Genomic DNA, 22,681 nt, shown 5'->3' with positions numbered 1-22,681 from the left:
TTTATAAACACCTATTTCTTTGCAAACAAGGCTATTTTATGGGCATGAAAAGCTTATAAAATTATCCCTATAGAGGACAATGTTCATACTGCCTATATTGCTGCAAAGTCCACAGGCACATTTCACATATGGTCTTTGACTACCCCAATACCTTCTAAAGCCTCAACATCTATTCCCTTCCAATCTCCTCCCTCCCCAACATCCAGATCCCTTAAGAAATATTTCCAATATTAATCATATATTCCCTTTCAGCATTAGTAACATACAGCAAACAACTACTAAACAAGGGTCACAGCACAGTCATAACCCAATTTGATCTAAGCAGCGCATTTGACCTAGTAGACTTCAATCAAATGTCTGAGATCTTCAGTGATATTGGCGGCCCAGTCCTCTCCTGGTTTCAAGGCTTCCTAACCACTCAGCACTTTGCTGTATGTAAGGATGGTGAACTTTATGATAGTTGGCACCCTCCCAGTGGGGTCCCCCAAGGATCCCCACTTTCACTATCAGAGTTCAACTATATAAGAACAAAACCAAATTCCTTTTACTAGGACCCTCAGCTGACCCACGCTACACTTCTTCAAGGATTATAATAGACGACACAAACTTTCCATTAGAACTACAATCCTGAATCTTAGGAATAGAAATTGATAACCACCTATCTATGAAAAGTCACATACAATCAATAATAAAACACTCTTTCCTTGTGATGAGAAAGCTAAGATCCATCAGAAAATACTTTGAAACAGAGACTTTCCAAATTCCTAATCCTATCTCAACTAGACTACTGTAATGTAACACTAGTTCTTTGCTCTAAAACATTGCTATCACGTCTGCAATTAGTTCAAAATGCAGAAGTAAGACTCATATACGGACTGTGGAAATTGGAATACCTACAGTCCTACTATATGAAACTAGCTAGAACTCAGAATTAATTGGTTTTAATTTTTTTTAATTAGCTTTTAATGGTGTGGTCAATTACCATGCCAGTTAATCTAATTAAACAATTTTGAGTTCTGCGTGGAACTCGGCTAGGTGTCTCCAAGCTAGGCGCCACTTATAAAATCAGGCCCTCTCTGCTTATGTTCTTCAGTGGTACTGCATAATCAGCAATACCTGAGAAATTGAGAAAAAGGAATGTTAGATTTCGTGTGGAAGGTATGCATACTCGAAAATCCTAACAATGTGTTCTGATCTGTTGATTTTAAATATATAGTAACAAAATAAATGCCCTTATAATTAGTGATTCAAACGACCAAAAATGTGAGAGCTCAAATCCAATAGTTTTGTGGCATTTGTTCAATAACTTTCAACAGTTGATAAATATAGCCTTGCCATAATAAAAATAAGTCATCTATGAATTGCCACCAACAGATGGCATAGCTGATAAAAGAAGTATAGATCAATTTTTCTTCAAAATAAGATATAAATAAATTTGCTGTGGTAGAAGCAAAAGCCCCCCCCCCCCCTTCCTGTAGCCATTCCCAACGTTTGCAAATAAAACTTCTAATCAAACAAAAATGATGATTATCATTAGCTTGACGCAATAGACAGCATATGCTGCATTTGCTGGAGCTCCTTTTAAACTGAGTTATTTTTCTCCACTTATTTGTAGAGGGTTTTTTATATGTTTTCACCAACTAGTGAAATATTTAGGTTAAATCTGTAAATACTCCAGCCTGAATATTACCCATACCTAACATTGTAATAATCTAATGTCTTCTGTCTTTTTTCTACCACCATGGTTCTTTCTCTCTTTAGGTCACCATAGGAGTGCGTGTTTTAGATATTAATGATAATGACCCTGTACTCTTAAATCTACCACTGAATATAACCATCAGCGAGAATACACCAGTTTCTACCTCTCTCCTCCGTATTCTTGCCAGTGATGCTGACAGTGGGCGAAATGCTATCCTGACCTTCAACATAACAGCAGGAAACAGGGAAAATGTCTTCTACATTCATGAGACTGTAAGGATTTTTTTAAACGCATGAGTTGAATTATAACCCGCAGTTGATCCAAAACATGTTTATAAATATATTTATTTTTTTATGTATTTATTTAAAAATTTATATACCGCATAATAGCAATGCGGTTTACAAAATTACATGCATACATATTTAAGAAATGCTAAACATGTTTCAATGGTATCATTATTAAACTCTTCTTTTAATTTCATCCTACAAGATGGAAACACAAGATCCCATAAAATCATTTACAGGTCAGGAAAGCATTAGCAGAGAATTGCATTAGCATAGGAAGGCATTGACAAATAATTGCGTTTTCAACATTTTCTTAAAATTCAATCTCCCTTCACAGGGAGATAAATAATAAATAATTTGAATCCAGTTCCCAGGTTAGGAACCTGAGATAGAAAGCAAATTCAGTTCTCAAACTAGTTTACTTAAGGAAGACCTTATGATGAGTTTATGTGTCTTCCAGTATGGGCAGGATTAATTCTTCAGTGGGCCCTAGGCACCCAAGTAAACTGGGCTCCCTAGACCTGCCCCTCCATGGCCCTGTCCCCTCCTTGCTTTTGCCCTCCTATGTCCAAGAAGTCCAAGTAGCACCTTCCCCTTCCTTCTTCATTATTCTGTGCAGCCGAATTTGCAGTCTTCAAAAGGCCATGGGCAGCATGTTCCTACACACTGCCCACAGCTGACCCAGAAGCCTTCCCTCTAATGGAAAATCCCAGCATCAGAGGAATGACTTCTAGGTCAGCTGCGGGAAGCGTGTAGGAACCAATGCCCATAGCCTTTTGAAGACTGCTAGTTCAGCTGTGCTGAATAATGAAGAAGGCAGGAGGAGGCAATACTTGGATGCCTGAAGCCGGACATAGAGGCAGGTACACTGGTGTTATCAGAGCAGGCAGCATTCTGGGGCCCCCTGAACTCTTCAGGCCTGAGGCACGTGCCTTCTTGGCCTACCCTTTAATCCTGCCCTGCTTCCAGTATGCATTGTAAAGATAAAAGCCATAGGTCTGTTTTACTTAAATTTTAGTTTGCTGCCCTCCCCCAGGGGGAGGGGTTTTAAGTCTCTGAGCCAATCGGGACCTTAGGCCCCTCCCAGTGCATCCCAGGATGCACCGGAAGGAGAAGGTCCACCATTTTGGAGAAGTGGGCCTGCCAGGCAGGAGGGACTGGGCATCCCTCCTGCTGTCTTCCTCAGTATAAGGAATGGGGTGGGGAAGGGAGTGTGGGGTGGGTTTTGGTGGCCTTTTGGGAGCATGGGGGTTCCAGGTGTCTGTGATCTTCGGGGGGGTGTCTGAAGTGAGGGGAGTCATGTTTCTGAGGCAAGAGGAAGTGGGCATCCCTCCTGCCTCTCTTTTTTTTTCTGGGGTGTTGGGGGGGCATTATCGGGGGGCTGGCATGACTTTTTTTTTTAAAGGAGACAGATATTGTCCGTGTGTAACAAACGCACAACACCTGTGCCATTAAAAGAAAAAAAAGTCTTCCTGCCCCAAACAGCTGAGTAGCAGGAGGCTGCTTTGGGGCTTCCCCTGCCATTCAGCTGTTCGGGCTTCCGCTGCTGGCTCTGTGTATGTGTCAAAGTTGCTTTTCCAACGACTGATGGGGTGGGATTATGGCAGACCTCCGCAAAACTAATTTATATGTGAAGTTGTTTGAACATTGATCACTGTTTTCAAATTGGACCATTAATCGGACCCATAGCGACCTACACAGATTTAATGATGATTTTACTGCATCCAGACCACAGTGCCTAGTTTTTCTCTTCTGTTATCATTTCAGGGGAAAGGAGGGGTCATGCTTGCTGAATCAGAGCACTTATTTTATCACTTGAACGTGACTGAAACAGGTCTAGATAAAAATGTCCTTCTTTTTACACATGGGCATTTCTTTCCATTTGAAAATTGCTGTTAGATGTCCTACTGGTATGCCCTCCCTAGTCCCATCCAAAACACGCCCACAACACATACCCTTGCTTTGGATGAGCTACGGTGTGAAAGGTCCAGATTCTGGCTTTCTAATATCGAGATTTGAATGTTTATAACAGATGGACATTTTTTATAAACATCTTGAGGCTTCCATCTGCTTTGAAAATGAGCCCCATAGATTAAAATACTATAACTTATGCTCATTCTTTTAATAGTCATGGTGCAAATGTATATACTAGCTCTATGGCTGCTGTTAAGTGATTTGTTTAAAGGTGCCTACTTGGCTCCAAATAGGCATATTCTTGGTGATTAAAAATAGGTATCCTTTATAAAATTAAACTCCACGTGCCTAATCAGCATCAATAGACCTCATGATACTATCTGCAAACAAAAGCAGGACACTTATAATATAAGGCAAAAATGTCCAGATATTCAGCATCAGTATCCAGATAGTGGCTGACTCTGAATATCTGCTTGGAGAGGAGAAGTCAATGAACTAGAGAAAGAAGGACAATGACAGAAAAAGAGAGAAGGGAGAAAAAAGGATGTGTGGACCTGAGAGATATACAGAGATCCTGAAGACAACAGGGAGAGCAGCAGCTAATCTGGAAAGTGTTTAAGGGTGAAATATCAATGCTGGGTGTGAACATGATTTTTAAGATGATGTTAATGAAACACAAATGAGGCACACATTAATACTTTTAAGCTGAGCAGGAGCCCTTCAACTTTAGTCCTGCCAATGAGGGACTCCAGGGAACCTGCCTGTCCTTTATGATTGAAAACACAATACTAGAGCACTGCCCCCCACTGGCAGCAATTCAGTTGGAGGACTCCCGCTCAGCTTAGAGGGAACAGTAATTAAATAGGGTGAATATCATATTCTCTAGAGAATATACAGGGTGAAGATAGTGTGTAAACACTGTATACTCAGTCAAAAAGACCATGATGCCTAAATGCACCAAAACCACCAGTGAGTACCTTCTGAAGCTGTCTTGAAAACCATGACAGAAACAATCAAACTTTGTATTGTAACACCATTACAGAAGCTCATGTAAACTGCTCTGAATTGACTCCCCAGCCATTAATATAGAGGAGCTTTAAATAAACAAAAAAGTATGTTTATGCGTTAAGGCAGACAGTGATGCAAAATCATAACTACTTAACTATCACCTCCAGGAAGTGTAATTATATTTTCTGCATTACTGCTTCTAAATTATATTTTGCACATTATAATGAATGTTTTGGGGTGTTTTTTTTGCTGCATTGATCGGTAAGACTGCATAGCATGCTTTTTCTTCTCAATGTCTATTTAATATATATGGAAGTCTGTACATATATTTAGCTGTACATACATTTAGCTATGGAAATCTGTACATACATTTAGCTGGATAAAGTAGGGCAGTTTTCAGTTTACTCAGATAGACAATGATTTACTCAAGTAAATGGCTTTGAAAATTGCTTTCCTCAGGAAGAACAGTAGTAACAAGGAAATAAAGCTACAGACCCTAGAAAACATGCCTGTAACTTGGTGAATATGAAGAGCCCATTGCAACAGTGACATCTTTATCATCTGAACGTCTTCATGTTCTTGCTGGGTTTTGTCTTTTTATGTATAGACTGGTGCTATCTATGTAAACCGCCAGCTGGACAGAGAAAAGGTTCCTGAATACAGGCTGACCATCACAGTGAGGGATAATCCAGAAAATATGCGCAACTCCAGAAGGGTAATGCCAGACCTTGCCTAACGATCCTTTTATTATCCTTCTGTCTGTGTATAGTAGTATCACTAGCATAATATAGCATTGTTTTTGTAACATTTTATCAGTGTACTTCAACAGCCATATAATTCATAAACTTTCAAAACTGATTATACTCTCACTTTTCAGTATGTACCTGGGGACAACTGTGGACCAGAGTGGCAACCCTTGTGCTTTCTCATAAGAATCTATCAAAGGTCCATCAAGCCCAGTATCCTATTTCCAACAGGGTCCAATACAGGTCATAAGTACCTCACAAGATCCCCAAAAAATAAAACAGATTTTATACTGCTTATTCCAGGAATAAGAGATGGATTTTCTCATGTCCATCTTTATAATTGCTTATGGGCTTTCCTTTTAGGATCTTGTCCAAACATTTTTTAAACTCTGCTAAACTAACAGCTTTTATCACGTTCTCTGAGTGAAGAAATAATATCTCTAGTTTGCTGTAAATGTACTACTTAGTAACTTCATTGCATGTCCCCTAGTCTATGAACTTTTGGAAAGAGTAAACAAGCAACTCGTGTCTACCCATTCCACTTCACTCATTACTTTATGGGACATCTATCATACTCTTCTCAGCCATCTCTTCTCCAAGCTAAAGAGTCCTAACCTCTTAGCCTTTCCTTATAGGGGAGTCATTCCATCTCCTTTATAATTTTAGTTGGCCTTTTCCAAGTCAGTTGTATGATTTTTGAGATATGGTGACCAGAATTGGAAGAACAGTTGCAGCATGTAGCGATATAAAGGCATTATAATATTCTGTTATATTCTCTAGTCCTTTCATAATTATTCCTATTTGTTTTTTTGACTGTTGCCTACTGAGCATAGGATTTCACCATTGATACTTAGATTTTTTTTTCCTGGATGGAGACTCCTAATATGGAGCCTCCATTTATTGCTATAATTTGGGTTGCTCATCCCTATATGTATCACTTTATATTTGCTCACATTAAATATTATCTGCCATTTAGATGCCCAGTCTCATAAGGTTCCCTTGCAATTTTTCACAGTCCTTTTATGATTTAACAATTTTGAATAACTTTGTGTGATCAGCAAATTTATTACCTCACTAGTTATTCCCATCTTCAGATCATTTATAAATATGTTTAAAAGCAGTAAACACAGCACCGACCCCTGGGGAATCCCACTATTTATCCTTCTCCATTTAGAATATTGACCATTGAACCCTACTCTCTTTTCTATCTATTAACCAGTTCTTAATCTGCAACAGGACACTGCCTCCTATCTCATGACTTTCTAATTTCCTTGGAGAGACCCATATTGTTGGCTTTATATTTCTTCTCATATATAAAATCAATAAAACTTTTTGAACAAAAAAAAAAAAAAAGTAAAAAGTGAAATGCATTCTGAAAATCCAGATGCACAATATAAGCTGCTCACCTTTATCTGCATGTTTAGTCATGCCTTCAAAGAAATGTAGATTAGTGAGGCATGATTTCCCTTGTATCTAGATTTTCAGAAAGCTTTTGATAAAGTTCCTCATGAGAGGCTCCTGAGAAAATGAAAGAGTTGTGGATTCGGAATTGGCTATCGGATTGAAAGCAGAGGGTAGGGTTAAATGATCATTTTTCTCAATGGAAGAGAGTAAACAGTGGAGTGCTGCAGGGGTCTGTACTGGGACCATTGCTATTTAACTTATTTATAAATGATCTGGAAATTGGAACGAGTGAGGTGATTAAATTTGCAGATGACACTAAACTGTTCAAAGTTGTTGAAACCTATGCGGATTGTGAAAAATTGCAGGTGGACCTTAGGAAATTGGAAGATTGGGCATCCAAGTAGCAGATGAAATTTAATGTGGACAAATGCAGTGATGCACATTGAGAAGAATAACCTGAATCACAGTTACCAGATGCTAGGGTCCACCTTGAGGGTTAGCGCCTAAGAAAAGGATCTGGGTATCATTGTAGACAATATGATGAAACCTTCCACCCAATGTGTGGCGGCGGCCAAAAAAGCAAACAGTATGCTGGGAATTATTAAAAAAGTGATGGTTAACAAGATTAAGAATGTTATAATGCCCCTGTTTCGCTCCATGGTGCGATCTCATTTGGAGTATTGCGTTCAATTCTGGTCTCCTTATCTCAAGAAACCTATAGTGGCACTAGAAAAGGTTCAAAGAAGAGCGACCAAGATGGTAAAGGGGATGGAACTCGTCTTATGGTTAGGGCTCTTCAGCTTGGAAAAGACATGGCTGAGGGGAGATATGATTGAAGTCTACAAATCCTGAGTGGGGTAGAACAGGTACTAGTGGATTGATTTTTCGCTCTGTCAAAAATGACAAAGACTAGGGGAAACTCGATGAAGTTACAGGGAAATATTTTTAAAACCAATAGGAGGAAATTTTTTTTCACTCAGAGAATAGTTAAGCTCTGGAACGCGTTGCCAGAGGATGTGGTAAGAGCGGATAGTATTTGAAAGGTTTGGGCAAGTTCCTAGAGGAAACGTCCATAGTCTGTTATTGAGAAAGACATGGGGAAAGCCACTGCTTGCCCTATATTGGTAGCATGGAATATTGCTACATCATGGGTTTTGGCCAGGTACTAGTGACCTGGATTGGCCACAGTGAGAACGGGCTACTGGGCTTGATGGACTATTGGTCTGACCCAGTAAGGCTATTCTTATGTTCTTAAATCCATGTTGGCGTTGCCCTTTTAAGCTATGCCTTTGCACATCTTTTTGTAGTTGTTCTTTCTTTATAATAGTCTATTCCAGGGCTGCCCAAGTTCGGTCCTCGAGATCTACTGGCAGGCCAGGTTTTCAGGATATCTACAATGAATATGCATGATAGAGATTTGCCTGCACTGCCTTCTTGGTATGCAAATCTCTCTAATGCATGTTCATTGTGGATATCCTGAAAACCTGGCCTGCCAGTAGATCTCGAGGACTGGTCTTGGGCAGCCCTGGGTCTATACCATTTTGTCAAGCATTGATATCATTTTTACCAGTCTATAATGTCCTGGGTCACCCCTGGAATCCTTTTTAAAAAATTGGGTTTATGTTGGTCACCCTCCAGTCTTATGATGCCACACTTGAGTTTAATGATAAGTTGCAAGAGCCCAATATTCAAGCTCCTAAATTTATGCTCCTTAGTTAGCTTCCTAAATTTCTGCTCTATTTTCAACCAAACTTAGAAGCCTAAGTTTACAGCTGGAAATTCATCTTAATTTAGGAATTTTATAGCTATGTTCATACTTTTAAATCTGCCATTCATTTGCCTAGCTTTATGAGCCTAATTGACGATCCTAGTGCTGAAAACAGTGCTAAGCTCCTAACTAGTTTTCCCCACCTTGTTGCCACCCACATTTTATGCTCCTACATGTAAGAAAATAGATTTGGACTCAGCCCTATGTAGTAAATTTTCAGAGGCCAGTTTATGAACATAACTCTCAGTGTAGGAGCATAAATCCATTGAATATCAGGCTCAAAATTATTAATTATAGATCTGTCAATACTCTAAGCTGCAATAGTGGTTTTAGCGCGCGCTAGACCTTAACGCCAGCATTGAGCTGGCGTTAGTTCTAGCCACGTAGCGTGGGTTTAGTACGTTCTAAAATCCTGTGTGCGCTAAAAACGCTATCGCAGCTTAGTAAAAGGAGCCCTAAAAGATATACCATCCAGGCCAGGTGATTTTAGTCAGTATGTTCATTTAGTCAGTTTGCCAATTTTCCCTGTCTCCTTAGCCCCTAGAGCAGGGAGCCAAGGCTCTGTGGACCTCAGAATGAGGTAATCTATCTACTATAGGGAGAAAGTCAAGCTCTTCACTGAACTCAAGAGTTTTATTCTCTCCAGAGCTAATATTTCAATTCTTTTGGGCTACTTTCCTGGGATAGTTCATCCTCTATTCAGATTTGATTGAAGCCTGTCTGGCCCAGAGGCCCAGAATGTTCTTCCTGAAACTTCATAGGAAAGCACAGTTTGATAGTAGGCTGTATTAGATTCTTAGTTGCTAGATGCAGTGGTGGAATTACTGCTCTGTTATGCTTAATGGTACTGTACATTCCTCAACACCAGAGATACTTAGATACTAGAATGGCATTAGTGATATTCGTTTCATACCACTTGCATATTTGACAACTCTGCATAAATCAGTCTGTGAGAGAAGGAATTAGCCTATTTCTCTCCCTTTTTATGTTTTCTCTACATTCAGGACTTTGACCTTCTAATTATTTCTATAGCAGATGAAAATGATAACCGCCCACTGTTCACTCAAAACAATTATCAGGCAGAAGTTATGGAAAACTCACCTGCAGGTAAGCCTTTCTTTAATATAGAACAAATGTAAGAAGATTATCCTAGTGCTTAGAGAAGCCAAATGGGAACCAGGGCGAACACAGTACAAATCTTGCCTCTTCCCCTGCTGCTCCTTATGATGCAACTTAGATCAGGGCTTCCCAAATGGGGTTGTGGCCTGGGCAGGCCCTCATTAGAGATGTCATCGGCCCATGCCCCCGGTGGGGTTTATCTGCATTCTGTGGCTGTGATAATGGGAAAACAACCACATTAACTGAACTGAGGTCAGCTTTGGAAAAGGTGAGTAGTTAAAAAATGTCTCTCCTCATTTTAATTTGATAAATAATCTATCCATACACTTAGAGCTGAATTTGTAAACTAGATTATAGGACTCAGCCTTGGATACATTGCTTTGCATTGAAGGCTTTCTGCATCTGCAATGGATTGCTATATAAATCTGCAGATGGTAATCTCAGGACTTCTGCCAAGGGAAGAAGATGAAGAAGAATGTCAGAAAAAGGATTGTTGGTCTAGTTAACACTTGCATAAAGGCTCAGTAGAGGGAAGGGATATAGCCATTAAATCTACTTGAGGCCATTACTAGTTCCTTACAAAAAGATAATAAAGTCTCTGTTTTTCCCCAAGCACTCGAGGGCCACATACTGGTGGATTTTCAGACTACGCCTAATGTGAATGAGATAAATTTGCATATATGCTGCCCTCAATTGAACCAAGAATTATCTTATGCTTTTGCTTTAGGGTTAGTGTGAAAACAAGACAAGTTTTCAAAATCGAGGACTGGAGCTGGACACCCTAGCCTTAGAGTATGATAATCACTATCTCTAACACTGTATACTTGGACCTGAGTTTTATTTTTCTTTTAATGCTTGTCAAGACCTTTGATAGGATAGGTATAGTCTAGATCAGGGGTGTCAAAGTCCCTCCTTGAGGGCCGCAATCCAGTCAGGTTTTCAGGATTTCCCCAATGAATATGCATGAGATCTATTTGCATGCACTGCTTTCATTGTATGCTAATAGATCTCATGCAAATTCATTGGGGAATCCTGAAAACCCGACTGGATTGCGGCCCTTGAGGAGGGACTTTGACACCCCTGGTCTAGATCATTGAATATTACCACTTAAGTTATAGAGCACTGTACTGCAAAATATATTTGGAGAATTTGACCCTTGTCTTTACTTGCCTTCATGTAAAATATATTCTAATTCAATAGGAATGTCAGTCTTGAACCAGTGGGTTTATGCACTTTCACCCGCGGGGTGTGTTTAGAGATCCTCATTTGCATTTTCTGCTCCGCCTCCCTTCTCTCTGGGCTGTCTTGTACTCCCCAATTATTCTCTCTACACATGAGGTGGTAGGAACCTGTCTGTTTTACTCATGTTTCTTTCTTTTGCGGGTTTTAATCATTCGGTTGAGAAGCTTTTTAGTGCTGCAGAGGCTCCCGGTCTCGGGATATCTCTGGCTGTAGGAGAGCACAAACTTTCAGGTCAGAAGTCTGCCTGCACTAATAGTTCAGGAGCTTGGAGTCCGATCAGCTTGGGAGAAAGGCTAGTCCCAGGTTCTGCCCGCAGTGGGCTTGAATGCAGGCTGAACATCTATGGGGCAGTTATCCAGGATCGTGGCTAACTGCGTTTTCTCCACACCTCCCTCTCCTATCCTGGGATTACGGTTGCTTGGCATCATAACTGCTTGTTGGGGGCCCCTGTGACCTAGGCTCCAGCAGATTGGGAATGTTTAGTTCCAATCACCCTTCAGACACACCACAGAGTATACATGCAGGAATCCGACTGTCTAATAGATGTACAGCTCATCAGAAATAATGGTGTGGAGAAAAAGATCTGTTAGTTTTAATAGGTCTGAAAAAACTCCACACCAGAATTATAAGGGTCTGGTAGTCCTAGTGATTCTGGCTTGGCTGAGATGGCCGTGGTATGCGGATTTGATCCATATAAAACAGGTCCAGTGTCTCAGACTACCTTGTCATCCAGGATTACTAATACAGTAAACCCCCGCAAATTTGCAGTTCGCAAATTGCAGATTCAGTAATTCACGGTATTTTCTGACAGCCTCTTCCTGGTACTAAAGCCATGGTTACACCAATCAGGAGCTGCCCTGTAAAATCTGGACTGCTTTGATCTTGCGGCATGGCTCTTGAGTGCACAGCATTAATGTGCAAAAGCTATTCAGATGTGGTCCTTGCCACTCTCCTGCGGTCCAAGAAGCAAATAATGTTGTAGACCTATGGGAAGGCCTGGAGGAGTTTCCAGAGCTGGTGCACGCAAAAGAACAAGGACCTGATTAAAGCCCCAATTGCTGTGGTAGTAGCATTTTTTCAGGAAGGCTTGAAAAGTCCTAATAGTAGGCTCCTTTAAAGTTCAAAGCGCAGGTCTTTCGTGCTTCAGACTCCAGGTCAACAAAGGAATCCTGGCCTCTCATCCAGATGTATGTAGCAGGATTTAAGAAAGGTTTGGAAAAATTCCTGGAGGAAAAGTCCATAGTCTGTTATTAAGACATGGGGGAAGCCTCTGCTTGCCCTGTTTAGTAGCATGGAATGTTGCTATTCTTTGGGTTTTGGCCAGGTACTAGTGACCTGGATTGGCCACCGTGAGAACGGGCTACTGGGCTTGATGGACCATTGGTCTGACCCAGTAAGGCTATTCTTATGTTCTTATCCACATTTTTGAAGGGAGCATTACATCTGCATCCACCAATATGGTACCCTTTTCTGGAGTGGAATCTGAATCTCATCCTCCGAACTCTAGCCAGAGCTCCATATGAGCCATTGAAGATGGTATCATTAATGGATGTCACTGTGAAAGCAGCATTTTTGGTGGCTATCACGTCTGCATGATAAGTATCAGAACTGTAGACTCTATCTTGCAGGGAAGCCTTCCTCAGAATACCATAGCTGAGAATTGTACTGCATATTGTCCCATTCTTCTTGCTGAAAGTAGTGTCCAGCTTTCATGTCAACCAGGAGGTCCAGTTGCCAGCATGAACACCTTTGGGATCCAAGAAGACTGGCAGGATCATGAAGTTGCTAGACGTGTGCAGAGTGTTGTTGCATTACCTAGAAGTGACTAATGAGTTTCGGCTGTCGGATCATCTCTGTGTTAGCGGGCACTAACCACCGGGGACAGCTGGCTTCAAAAACAACCATTTCCAGATGGATTAGAAAAGGCCATTTTATCGGTTTATATTGGAAGCAGTAAGATACCTCTGACTTCCCTGAAAGCCCACTCCACTAGAAGCGTGGAAGGGCATAATCGAAAGGGACGTCTAAGTCCGTTTACGTCCATCTCACAAGTCGTTCAAAGTAAAAAACAGCTTAAGACACATTTTCGAAAGATACGTCCAACTTTTTTTTTGTTTCGAAAATCGTCTAATTATATGTCCTGCCAATCTGATCGTCCAAGCCACTAAATCGTCCATTTTTATACCACATTTTTTTGTCCAACTTTCCGTCTAAGTCCAAAATGTCTAGAACAAGCCCTGTTGGATGTGGGAGGGGTCTGCAAAGTGATGGACTGCACACCCAGACATGCTACCTAAATAGTGGGGTACCTTACAGGGCACTGCTGTGAACTTCACAAAAAGGGTGCCATGGCTTCTCTTCCCTACAGCTCCCTTATAGGTTATGGTGAGCCCCCCAAACCACCTCCAGAATCCCCTAGACCCACTTATCTACCACCCCAATAGCCCTTATGGCTGCAGGAGCCACTTATATGCCAGTAGAAAAGGGTTTGGGGGTGTATAGGGGAGTGCACATGTTTAAGTATCAATGCAGTGATTACAGGAGCTCATGGGCATGAGTCCTCCCCTCTATGGGTCCATAACCCACCCCCAAGATGACTTAAGCTGCCTCTGTGCTGGGGCTTTCCTATGCCAGGCGGCCAGGTGATGATGGTCTGGAGGCTGAATTTTAAAGTTGTGATTAAAATTTATATGGGGGGGGGGGTCATTGATCACTGGGGTAGTGTATGGGGGTCTGTTTTATGTATTTTCAGTGCTTATCTGGTAACTTTAGCTGGGTTTTTGTGACTTAGACCATGTTTTACATGGTCTAAGTCACAACGTCCAAGTTCCGTCTAGGCTCTGTTGTAAAACTTTCGATTATACATGCTGTACGACCAAGACTAAGCCGGCCCACATCCCGCCCAACTCCCGCCTTCGACACTCCTCCCGAAATGCCCCGTTTAGCTTTGGTCATTCAGCAGCACTATGAAGGCTTAGGTCGTTTAGAAATACGTCCAAAACACGGTTTTATTATCGGCACTTGGATGTTTTTGAGAAATGTTCATCCAAGTGCCGACTTAGGCCAGTTTTTGGACTTTTTTTCTTTCGATTATGAGCCCCATAGCTTTCTCCTGGGTGGAGTCAAAAGCAGTGTTCATGGAAGAGATATGTAGAGCGGCCACTTGGCCCTCTCTCCATATGTTTACAGAATTTTATAGGGTGGATGTAGCGGTAAGATTGGATGCAGCCTTTGGAGCTTCAGTGCTGTCAGCAGGTTCATTTGCCCCACCTTAGATTAATGAGACTGTTTTGATATGTCTCACTAGTTCAAGACTGACATTCTTATTGAACTAGAAGGGAAGATTAGGTACCTACTTTGTTAATCTTCTTTCTAGGAAATAGGAACTTTGGTCTTAAGCCTGTACTGTCAGGTGATTCCTAGCTTATCATTCTGTCTCAGGCTTGTCTGTAGCATCAGATTGCTTGCTTCTTTCTGTGGCCTCTAGCAAGAGCTCAAATAAAAGATCATCTATCTCAAGAAAACAGGGGGTGTCTATAAGAACCCTGCGACTAATAGCAGGCTGCACTCGAGTAGGTGAACTGTGTTTCATCTCATTATGGGTTATAAAGTGTTCATCATTGTTAATGTTATTTTTCTTTATTGTGTTACGAGCAGGGCAGGATTAAAGCATAGGCAAACTAGGCATGGGCCTAGGGCCCAAATATTTAGGAGGGGCCCTCTCAAATGTGTAAGTCAAGGCAGAGTTTTACCCTGGTACGTTAACTGCTGCCATAGAGAACAGAATTGGGAGGTCACAGAGCCATTGTTCACCACAGAGGTCTGTCTGTTCTTCCTCACTCCCTGTGTACTGCCTTCTAGTCAGCAGAGGTAGCCAGTGAGCAAGGCCTCTTATCTGCTGTTTCCTCCTCTGCCAATTTTCCTCTGTAGTCAGAATCATGCAAGGCACCATTTGTGGGAGCTTTCAAATATATTTAAATTACAAAGAGGGGCCCCAACATACTTGTTTGCCTAGGGCCCAACAAAGAGTTAATCCTGCCCTGGTTATGAGCAAAACAGACTTGTTTTGTGGGAGGGGGAAGAGTCCCAGTACCCCTCCCTTTTATGTTTATTCTCCAGGGCTGACCATATGCTTTGATACAAACTGAGTAGTACAGGACAGCCCAAGGATAAGAGAGGCGGAGTAAAAGAATGCAAATGAGGCTTTCTATACACACTCTTCAGGTGAAGGTGCATAATCCCACTGGTTCAAGACTGATGTTTCTATCTCCTAAAAAGAAGATTAAGAAGGTAGGTACATAATCTTTCCTTTCCAATAATCTTGGTTAAACATTCAAACATATCCACTGACCCCAGTTATTGGTTTGAGGATAGTTTGAAAAGTTTGATGAAAAAGCATGTTCAACAGTAATCTCCATTAAGGGCTATACACTTAGTCAATTGAGTTCCAAGTTTTTTCATATCATAGGAAAAAACTGGAAACTCGCTGGACTAAATGTATAGCCCTCAATGGAGACTACATTATTTAACGTGCTTTTATACCAAAATTTTTCAAACCACCCTTGTATTGTTCATTCATGGTGAAAGTATAGATTCAGCGATCAGTGAAATTAAAATGCATTTTGAATTGTATTTATTAGACAGCAAAATGTAACAATATGCAGGGTATGAAGACTTTTACATCTTACTGTAGAATTTAACCTCTTTTCATAGAGTGAAAAAATGGATCATACAGGGAATAGTGGTGTTTATTTATAAAGGATGAAATACACTGAGCTACATTCCTTTGCCTTGGTCTGCTGGTGGCCATGTTTTTATTCCAAGAGCAATTCTTATCCTCTTAATCATGAACATGTCCAATCTATGATTCTTTTATTAAAGCCTTGATGAATTAGACTGCTCAGCATAAAAAAGAAAACTGTCTGCCCGTGGGAGGAAAACTTGTCCTTCAAAGCATGAGAAACTCAGTTCTGCACATACTGAGTTTTCCATATGTGTGAATGGGAACAAGTCCATTTCATGCTCTGCAAATAATTTTGGGAGTATTCAATATTTTGACTTTTTTCCACAGATATTTTCAATGTGATTTAAAGAGAAAATAATTCACATGAACAGTCAAAATAGGATAATATTTTTCCAATTTATCCAAAGATTTAATGAAAGCTCGGTAGCCATATGAATATAGGATAAATTGTCAAGAGCGTGCTTAACAGTTAAAGTGCATTCACAATCTGCACTAAACATGTCAGTTTTCAAATATAAGGCACTCTTGTACAGTAAGAGCCAAATTCTATAAACGGCATCCCAGTTGTAGGTGGCGGTAGCGTCCTACCACTGTCTAACCAGCCAATCAGGACGCACGTTTAAAAAAACCCCAAAAAAACCCCCCGAGGCAGGTAGCTTACACTATAAGTGTTTACGCAAGCCCAGGGAGACGCATAGGTCCACTTAAGCTCACGTAACCTATGGATGTGGTTACGCCTGGAAGTGGCCTTAGATAAATTTAGGTGGCCCTAGGCATCTCCCTAGGGCTGCGATGGACGCCTGAAATGTAGGCTAGCAAAATGTCTATGTGTGATTCTCAAAAGCTGAGACCAGGCGTCCTATACAGAATCAGGATAAAAATATATACCCTTACATCTTATACAATGATAGCTTGAAGCTTGCAGCAGGCAAGTCATATATGTACATTAAAAAAAAATAATTGCATACTCATATTTTAAACATCTCTGTATCTCGCCTCTTCCCTTCCCTGGAATACCTCTCTTTTCTGTAACCAAAGGTATGCTTCTTGTAAAGTACATGAGAATGTTCAAGCAGCTAAATTAAACATACCCGAATATGACAGAATTAGGTGGGTTTAATTCTATTTGTACCCATGTAAAATGTACATAAGATTGAAAATCTTGAATTTTAAGGGTTTTGCTTTTTTTATATATATATCAACCCTCCATTTGACTCATGATGAGGTCTCTGCATAGGATAAATGCATCATAATAGCAGGAGCATGGGGGTCAAGTTTTATTAGGCATTCATGCTATAATAGTCTCATCATGAGCAAGGAAGAGATACAGATATGTATCAAACCAAATACAGATATCCCAGGATCTTTTACTCCTTGCCTTTTATAATGTTCTATCAGTGTGAACCAAAAAAGGTTGATTTTTTTGCAAATAATTTTCAAGGAAGAAACAGTTTAATTTTTGCTTTTTTTGCAAATATGCTCACAGCTCTAGTGGCTACATTCTAGATAAGCCCAAATTTTCATAATCTAGGTCAGTGATTCCCAAACTTTCTACTATGACAGAGCCCTTAAAATAATTTTTCATACAATGAGGAACCCTCAGTTTATGTAAATCTATATATGTTCATATAAACAGATTCTACAATCTTATTTCTTGAGGAACCCCTGAAAAGTGTTTGAGGAATTTTGGGAATAATTAATCTAAGTAGATATTTAAAGGTATAATTATAATGATTAAAGATGTTCTTAGAATCAATAGCATGTGTGTGTGTGTTCAAACATACACATGCACACACATAGACACACAAACTCACACATAAATGCCTTGGTAAAGAATTGCCTCTGACCACCATGGGTAGCTCTGTACACACCACCCTGTACCCTGAGACTGACCACTGTCTCTGTTTTTTTTAGCAGGACTTTGAGACTCCAAAAAGGGCTTCTTGATTCAGTCTGCCAGGGCTGCAACAGCCTCAGCCATCACTGTCACATATGTCATGGGGCCTCATCTTGTTTGCCTCATCCATTATTATTGTCAGTCACCTTGCTGTATGGAAGGGAAAGGGAATATGGAGTGGGGGGAGGAGTGTCGGCATATAAATCCATTCATATGATTCAGACTTTTATATGTTCTTTGGTTCAGGAACTACGATCACAGTATTGAGCACATCCATTCTAGCTATAGATACTGACCAAGGACCGAATGCAGTTGTGGCATATCGTCTCCTGGGTAGTCAATCAGGCCTGTTTAACATCAACAGCAGCACAGGTAAGAGAGTGGCGGGTTTTCATTACTGTTTATGAGATAAAGGCTTTATGGAGTTTCATAAAATGAAAACAAGGGCCTTGGTCGTCTATGATGCTGCAGTTGGAGTAAATGTTGCAAAATGCAGGCCCTCACTACACAATTCCTCCTTCCTATACTGATCCACTGAAGGAAATTGAAATGATCTGCTGCTCACCTCCTCCTGCCAGTCCAGATTGGCATCATGGGGGGATAGATATAAAAATGAGGTGTGTGTGAGAAAAATAAGAGCCTCTACAGCGGTGGTCTTCAATGCAAGGCCCATGAGCCTGTGGCGGCCCGCACACCTATCCAGAGTCCCCCTTCCCTAGCGAGATCCAGTGCTTGCTCACCATTCTCGTTCCCAGCAGCGCTACTCTTACTCTTCAGGCCCAGCAGCTTAAGTGAAGTAAATACGCTGCCTTCAACGACCCCAGAAGCTTTTCTGCTACTGCTTCCCGCCTACGCAGGGTCAGGAAGCAGTAGCAGAGAGAAAGCTTCCAGGCCGCCGAAGGCAGCGTGTTTATAGTTTATTATTTATATTCCACCTTTATACAAGACGGATTACAACATTACATACATAAGGTATATAAGGCCCTCTTCAGGGAGGCTCTGGTTCCAGGGCCCAACCTGGCTGGAGTCCTCCAAAGGCAGTTTCCATCGGTCCCTCACTCGGTTAGTGCTTGGTGCCTTCACCTGGGGAAAAAGAAGTGTTAGCAGGTGGGTTCACCCTCTTCTCCCCCCCAGGAAAAATCTAAAAATGCTTGTGTGAAAAAGGTTGGCTAATAAATTAAACTGGTTTATTTGAACTATGTACATAGTCCCAATCATAAAAAAAATAGTCAGGAATAGCTTTCAACAATTCCAATACTTCCACACTTAAACCAATACTTGTGCAATTAATTCAACAGCGTTTTTATACTATTCAGATATTCAAGCCCTTTGATTATAGTCTCTTGAACCTTTAACTCTCAGTTCAAATTCAACATTTCCCCAAAAACTTTGTACCTCTCTCAGTTCTGACTGCCAACACTGTAGCTGCAGGCTCCTCCCAAGTTTTTTTTAGCTTAGTCATATGTGATGGGGAGTGGCCATCACATCAGTAGCCCAGCAAAAGCGTTGCTAATGCCAGGCCTCCCCAGTTTTGCACAGAGTAGGGTTTTTGCTGACAGGGCTTGGAGACCACTGCCAGCCAAACCTGCAGACAGCACCTCAGTTTGTGGGGAGGGGTCTGAACCCAAACTGGGGGACCCAGCTTCCCCCCCCCCCCAGCTATGCCACTGCATTGTAAAAGAATTGTGACGTACTCCTCCTGTGTTTCTCAGTCCAATCCTCTGGACACACCCAGTCAATCAAGTTTCCAGATATCCACAATGAATATGTATGATGTAGGTCATAGGTCGGTATGTACTGCCTCCACTGAACAGCAAAAATATTTAATCATAACATATAATCATAACAGTCACAAAGACACTTTAAAAGTTTGGTTACTAGTATGAAGGAATTGTATTCATACCTGCTATGAAGTGACCTTCTAAAACTGTTTCCATCTGAACCTAAGCTAAATATTATTTATTTTGACTTAGACCATTTCTGTTTATCCCTACAGGCGTTGTTTCAGTAAAGGCTGGAAGCGTTATTGACAGGGAAGCCTTCTCCCTCCCCATTTTGGAGCTTACCCTGGTGGCTGAGGATATTGGCAAGTTAAATAGTACAGCTGGTCTGATTATCACCATACTTGATGACAATGACAACAGGCCAGTCTTCAACCCAGCAGTCATAAATGTCCATCTACGGGAGAACAGTCCACCAGGTCAGATTGATAATTGAAGAAACTGGGACCAGAGTGAGACAGATGTACATATGGGAAAGGGAATGGGGGACTCATATACTGCCTTTTTGAGGTTTTGGCATTTCAAAGCTTACATTCAAAATATTGGGTACTGGAGGGTTAAGTGACTTTCCAACAGTCACAAAGAGCAGCAATGGGATTTTGATCTTACAACCTCTGGGCTTGGAGGCAGCAGCTCAACCAATGAGCCACAGCCCTTGTTAAAAAGTTAGAAAAAAATGGACAAGAAGAATACTCGTTAAAGGATTTGAAACATTGGGGGGAGGGGGATTTAATAATGATATTGACCCTAGCATACATTTTTTTTAAACTTTATTTAATTTTCATAAATACAGTTGTGCACAAGAATTGATACACATACATATAATGATTAAGATTAAAGCATAATAACTTACAGGATTTGATGACAGAAAATTATCTCCCCTCACCCCTCCCTCAGTTAATCAAAGAATAAGTAAATATCTATAAACACCTTAATATACCCCCAAATCATTCTAAATAATACCCCTCCCCCTCCCTAGATGTGTATAATTTACCTATCAAAAAATGTCAATCTTTACAATATTTAGTTAATCCATGAATTTTTTTGTAATTTCCCTTCTGAATGGCCATAAACCTTTCCATTTTAAAGACATAGCATAGGGATTCCCACCAAAATGAATAATTTAATCTGTCCCTAGCATACATATTTAATACATGTTAGCTCATGCATGAACAATTCTGTTGTGCATAGTTTGCACATAGGGTAATGCCAAAGATCCCAATGATAATGCCAACAAACCTAAAAGGAGCAATGCACTCTGATTGTAAGGGTTTCTTTTTTTCTCTCTCTCTTGTTCTTTATTCTCAATTTCCCCTTCTCTGTTATTTTTTACTAGCGTTCTTTTCAATTCATGGATTTTATTGTAATCTACCTTGATTGTTTGGAAGGGTGGTATATCAAAAGCCAATAAACTAAACTATTAAGGTACCTATTCTATAAAGGAAACTAGGGCCCTGATTCTATAAATGGTGCCTTAGTTGGGTGCCGCTAGATACCCTGAGGCCACTTAGTGATACCTAACTAAAATCCGCACCTAGCTTAAATTAAATCAATTAGTATGATAAATGGCCTCAACATTGAAATTAATTTAATTGATTTTTAAAAATACCCCTCCCCATTTTTACAAAATCGTAGCATGGTTTTTAGCACTGGCTGCAGTGGTAACAGTTCTGACCCTCATAGGAATTCTATGAGCATCAGAACTCTTACAGCTGCAGCCAGCACTATAAACCTTGCTATAGTTTTATAATAGGGGGTTGAGGGGGTAAATTAATAGTTAGGCTCGTAATTCTGCATGATGCCTAGAGATGCCTACGTTTTGGTGACTTTCCACACCTAATGACGCCTACCTGAAAAGTGGGCGCGGTTAGGGGCAGAGAATAGCTGTGGTAGACAGTGCTTTTTTCAGCACTGATTTTTGGAGTGCCATATATAGATTTTAGCCCTCAATGTGTAATATAATCTTCTTTACTAAAGTGAGGGTTAATAGTACAAGTTGCCTTTGGTAATTCATCATCCCCTGGTTCCCTAAGTCTACATCAATCCCCCATAAGAGTACCTGGTAAGACTATTCAGTCAGTATGCCCAAAACTTTCTCTAAGCTGGAGAACACATTGAAACATCTATTAAAGGAAAAGAAGAAAAGTTAAACACAATGTTTGATCATTGCACTGATGTGGCAGTTTGGTTTCCTCCAGGTTTCTCTATTGTGCAGGTAAGAGCCACCGATGCAGATAGTGGCCTAAATCAACAGCTGATCTACCGAATCGAGAGTGGTGCTCAGGACAGATTCCTCATTGACAAAGTTTCTGGTGTGTTACAAGTTGCTAATGTCACAGTGGACAGAGAAGAAAGAGATACATATAGATTGATTGTGGTAGCAACAGATCGTGCCTTCGTCCCTCTCTCCAGCAGTGCTACCGTCAACATACTCATTGACGATGTCAACGATTGTCCTCCAGAATTCATCAACCCAATCCAAACAGTGAGTGTGCTTGAGTCAGCAGCAGTGGGCACAGTGATCGCTGAGGTCACCGCCTTAGACAGGGACCTTAACGCCCGCTTGGAATACTACATCATTGAAATTGTGGCGAAAGATGACACCAATGCCCTTGTTTCTGGTCAACAGGGAGCGTTCTCTGTTAACTTCAAAACAGGTATGACTGCAGTATATTTCTCCTCTATTGTTACCACCATATCTTTACCCTTTCCTCTTTCTTTCTTTTTCTCCTTTCATTTTACATTTTGTCATTGTATACTTGCACATAATTCTTTTTTTCTCTTCTTTTTCATTGTTTTCTTCTTTTTCTCTAATTCTTCCTTTGAAGTCACGTGTCTAACTCCTATTCTATCTCTTCTTTTTTTTCTTACATTTTTATTTTTACCCATTTTCACTGTTGTTTCTTTCTTGATAGACTTGGGTCTATTTATTTTTACTCTTTTCCTTTTTTTCTTTACTCTCATATTTTCTTGCACTGTTCCTCTCACTCTCCCGCAACTTGTCTCTTTATCTCTTAGAGTTCAACCCTGTTTCTCTGCTGATTTTTAATAGTTTCATGCTACTAACTAACTCTT

At 40.6% G+C, this 22,681-nt stretch overlaps 1 protein-coding gene across 1 annotated transcript in view; it reads left to right on the top strand.

Moving 5' to 3' along the window:
• The window catches only part of CDH23 (cadherin related 23), a 1,673,137-nt gene that overhangs the window by 1,501,374 nt on the left and 149,082 nt on the right, over positions 1 to 22,681 (top strand). Inside the window, exons 42-47 of the mRNA XM_033942780.1 lie at positions 1,762 to 1,971; positions 5,513 to 5,620; positions 9,828 to 9,930; positions 18,072 to 18,197; positions 19,822 to 20,025; positions 21,805 to 22,263. Coding sequence (XP_033798671.1) covers positions 1,762 to 1,971; positions 5,513 to 5,620; positions 9,828 to 9,930; positions 18,072 to 18,197; positions 19,822 to 20,025; positions 21,805 to 22,263 — 1,210 coding nt within the window. The remainder of the gene's footprint in view (positions 1 to 1,761; positions 1,972 to 5,512; positions 5,621 to 9,827; positions 9,931 to 18,071; positions 18,198 to 19,821; positions 20,026 to 21,804; positions 22,264 to 22,681) is intronic.

This window comes from Geotrypetes seraphini, chromosome 4 (genome assembly GCF_902459505.1).
Source record: "Geotrypetes seraphini chromosome 4, aGeoSer1.1, whole genome shotgun sequence".
Classification (NCBI taxonomy): Eukaryota; Metazoa; Chordata; class Amphibia; order Gymnophiona; family Dermophiidae; genus Geotrypetes; species Geotrypetes seraphini.
This window is presented reverse-complemented; position numbering and strand designations above follow the sequence as displayed.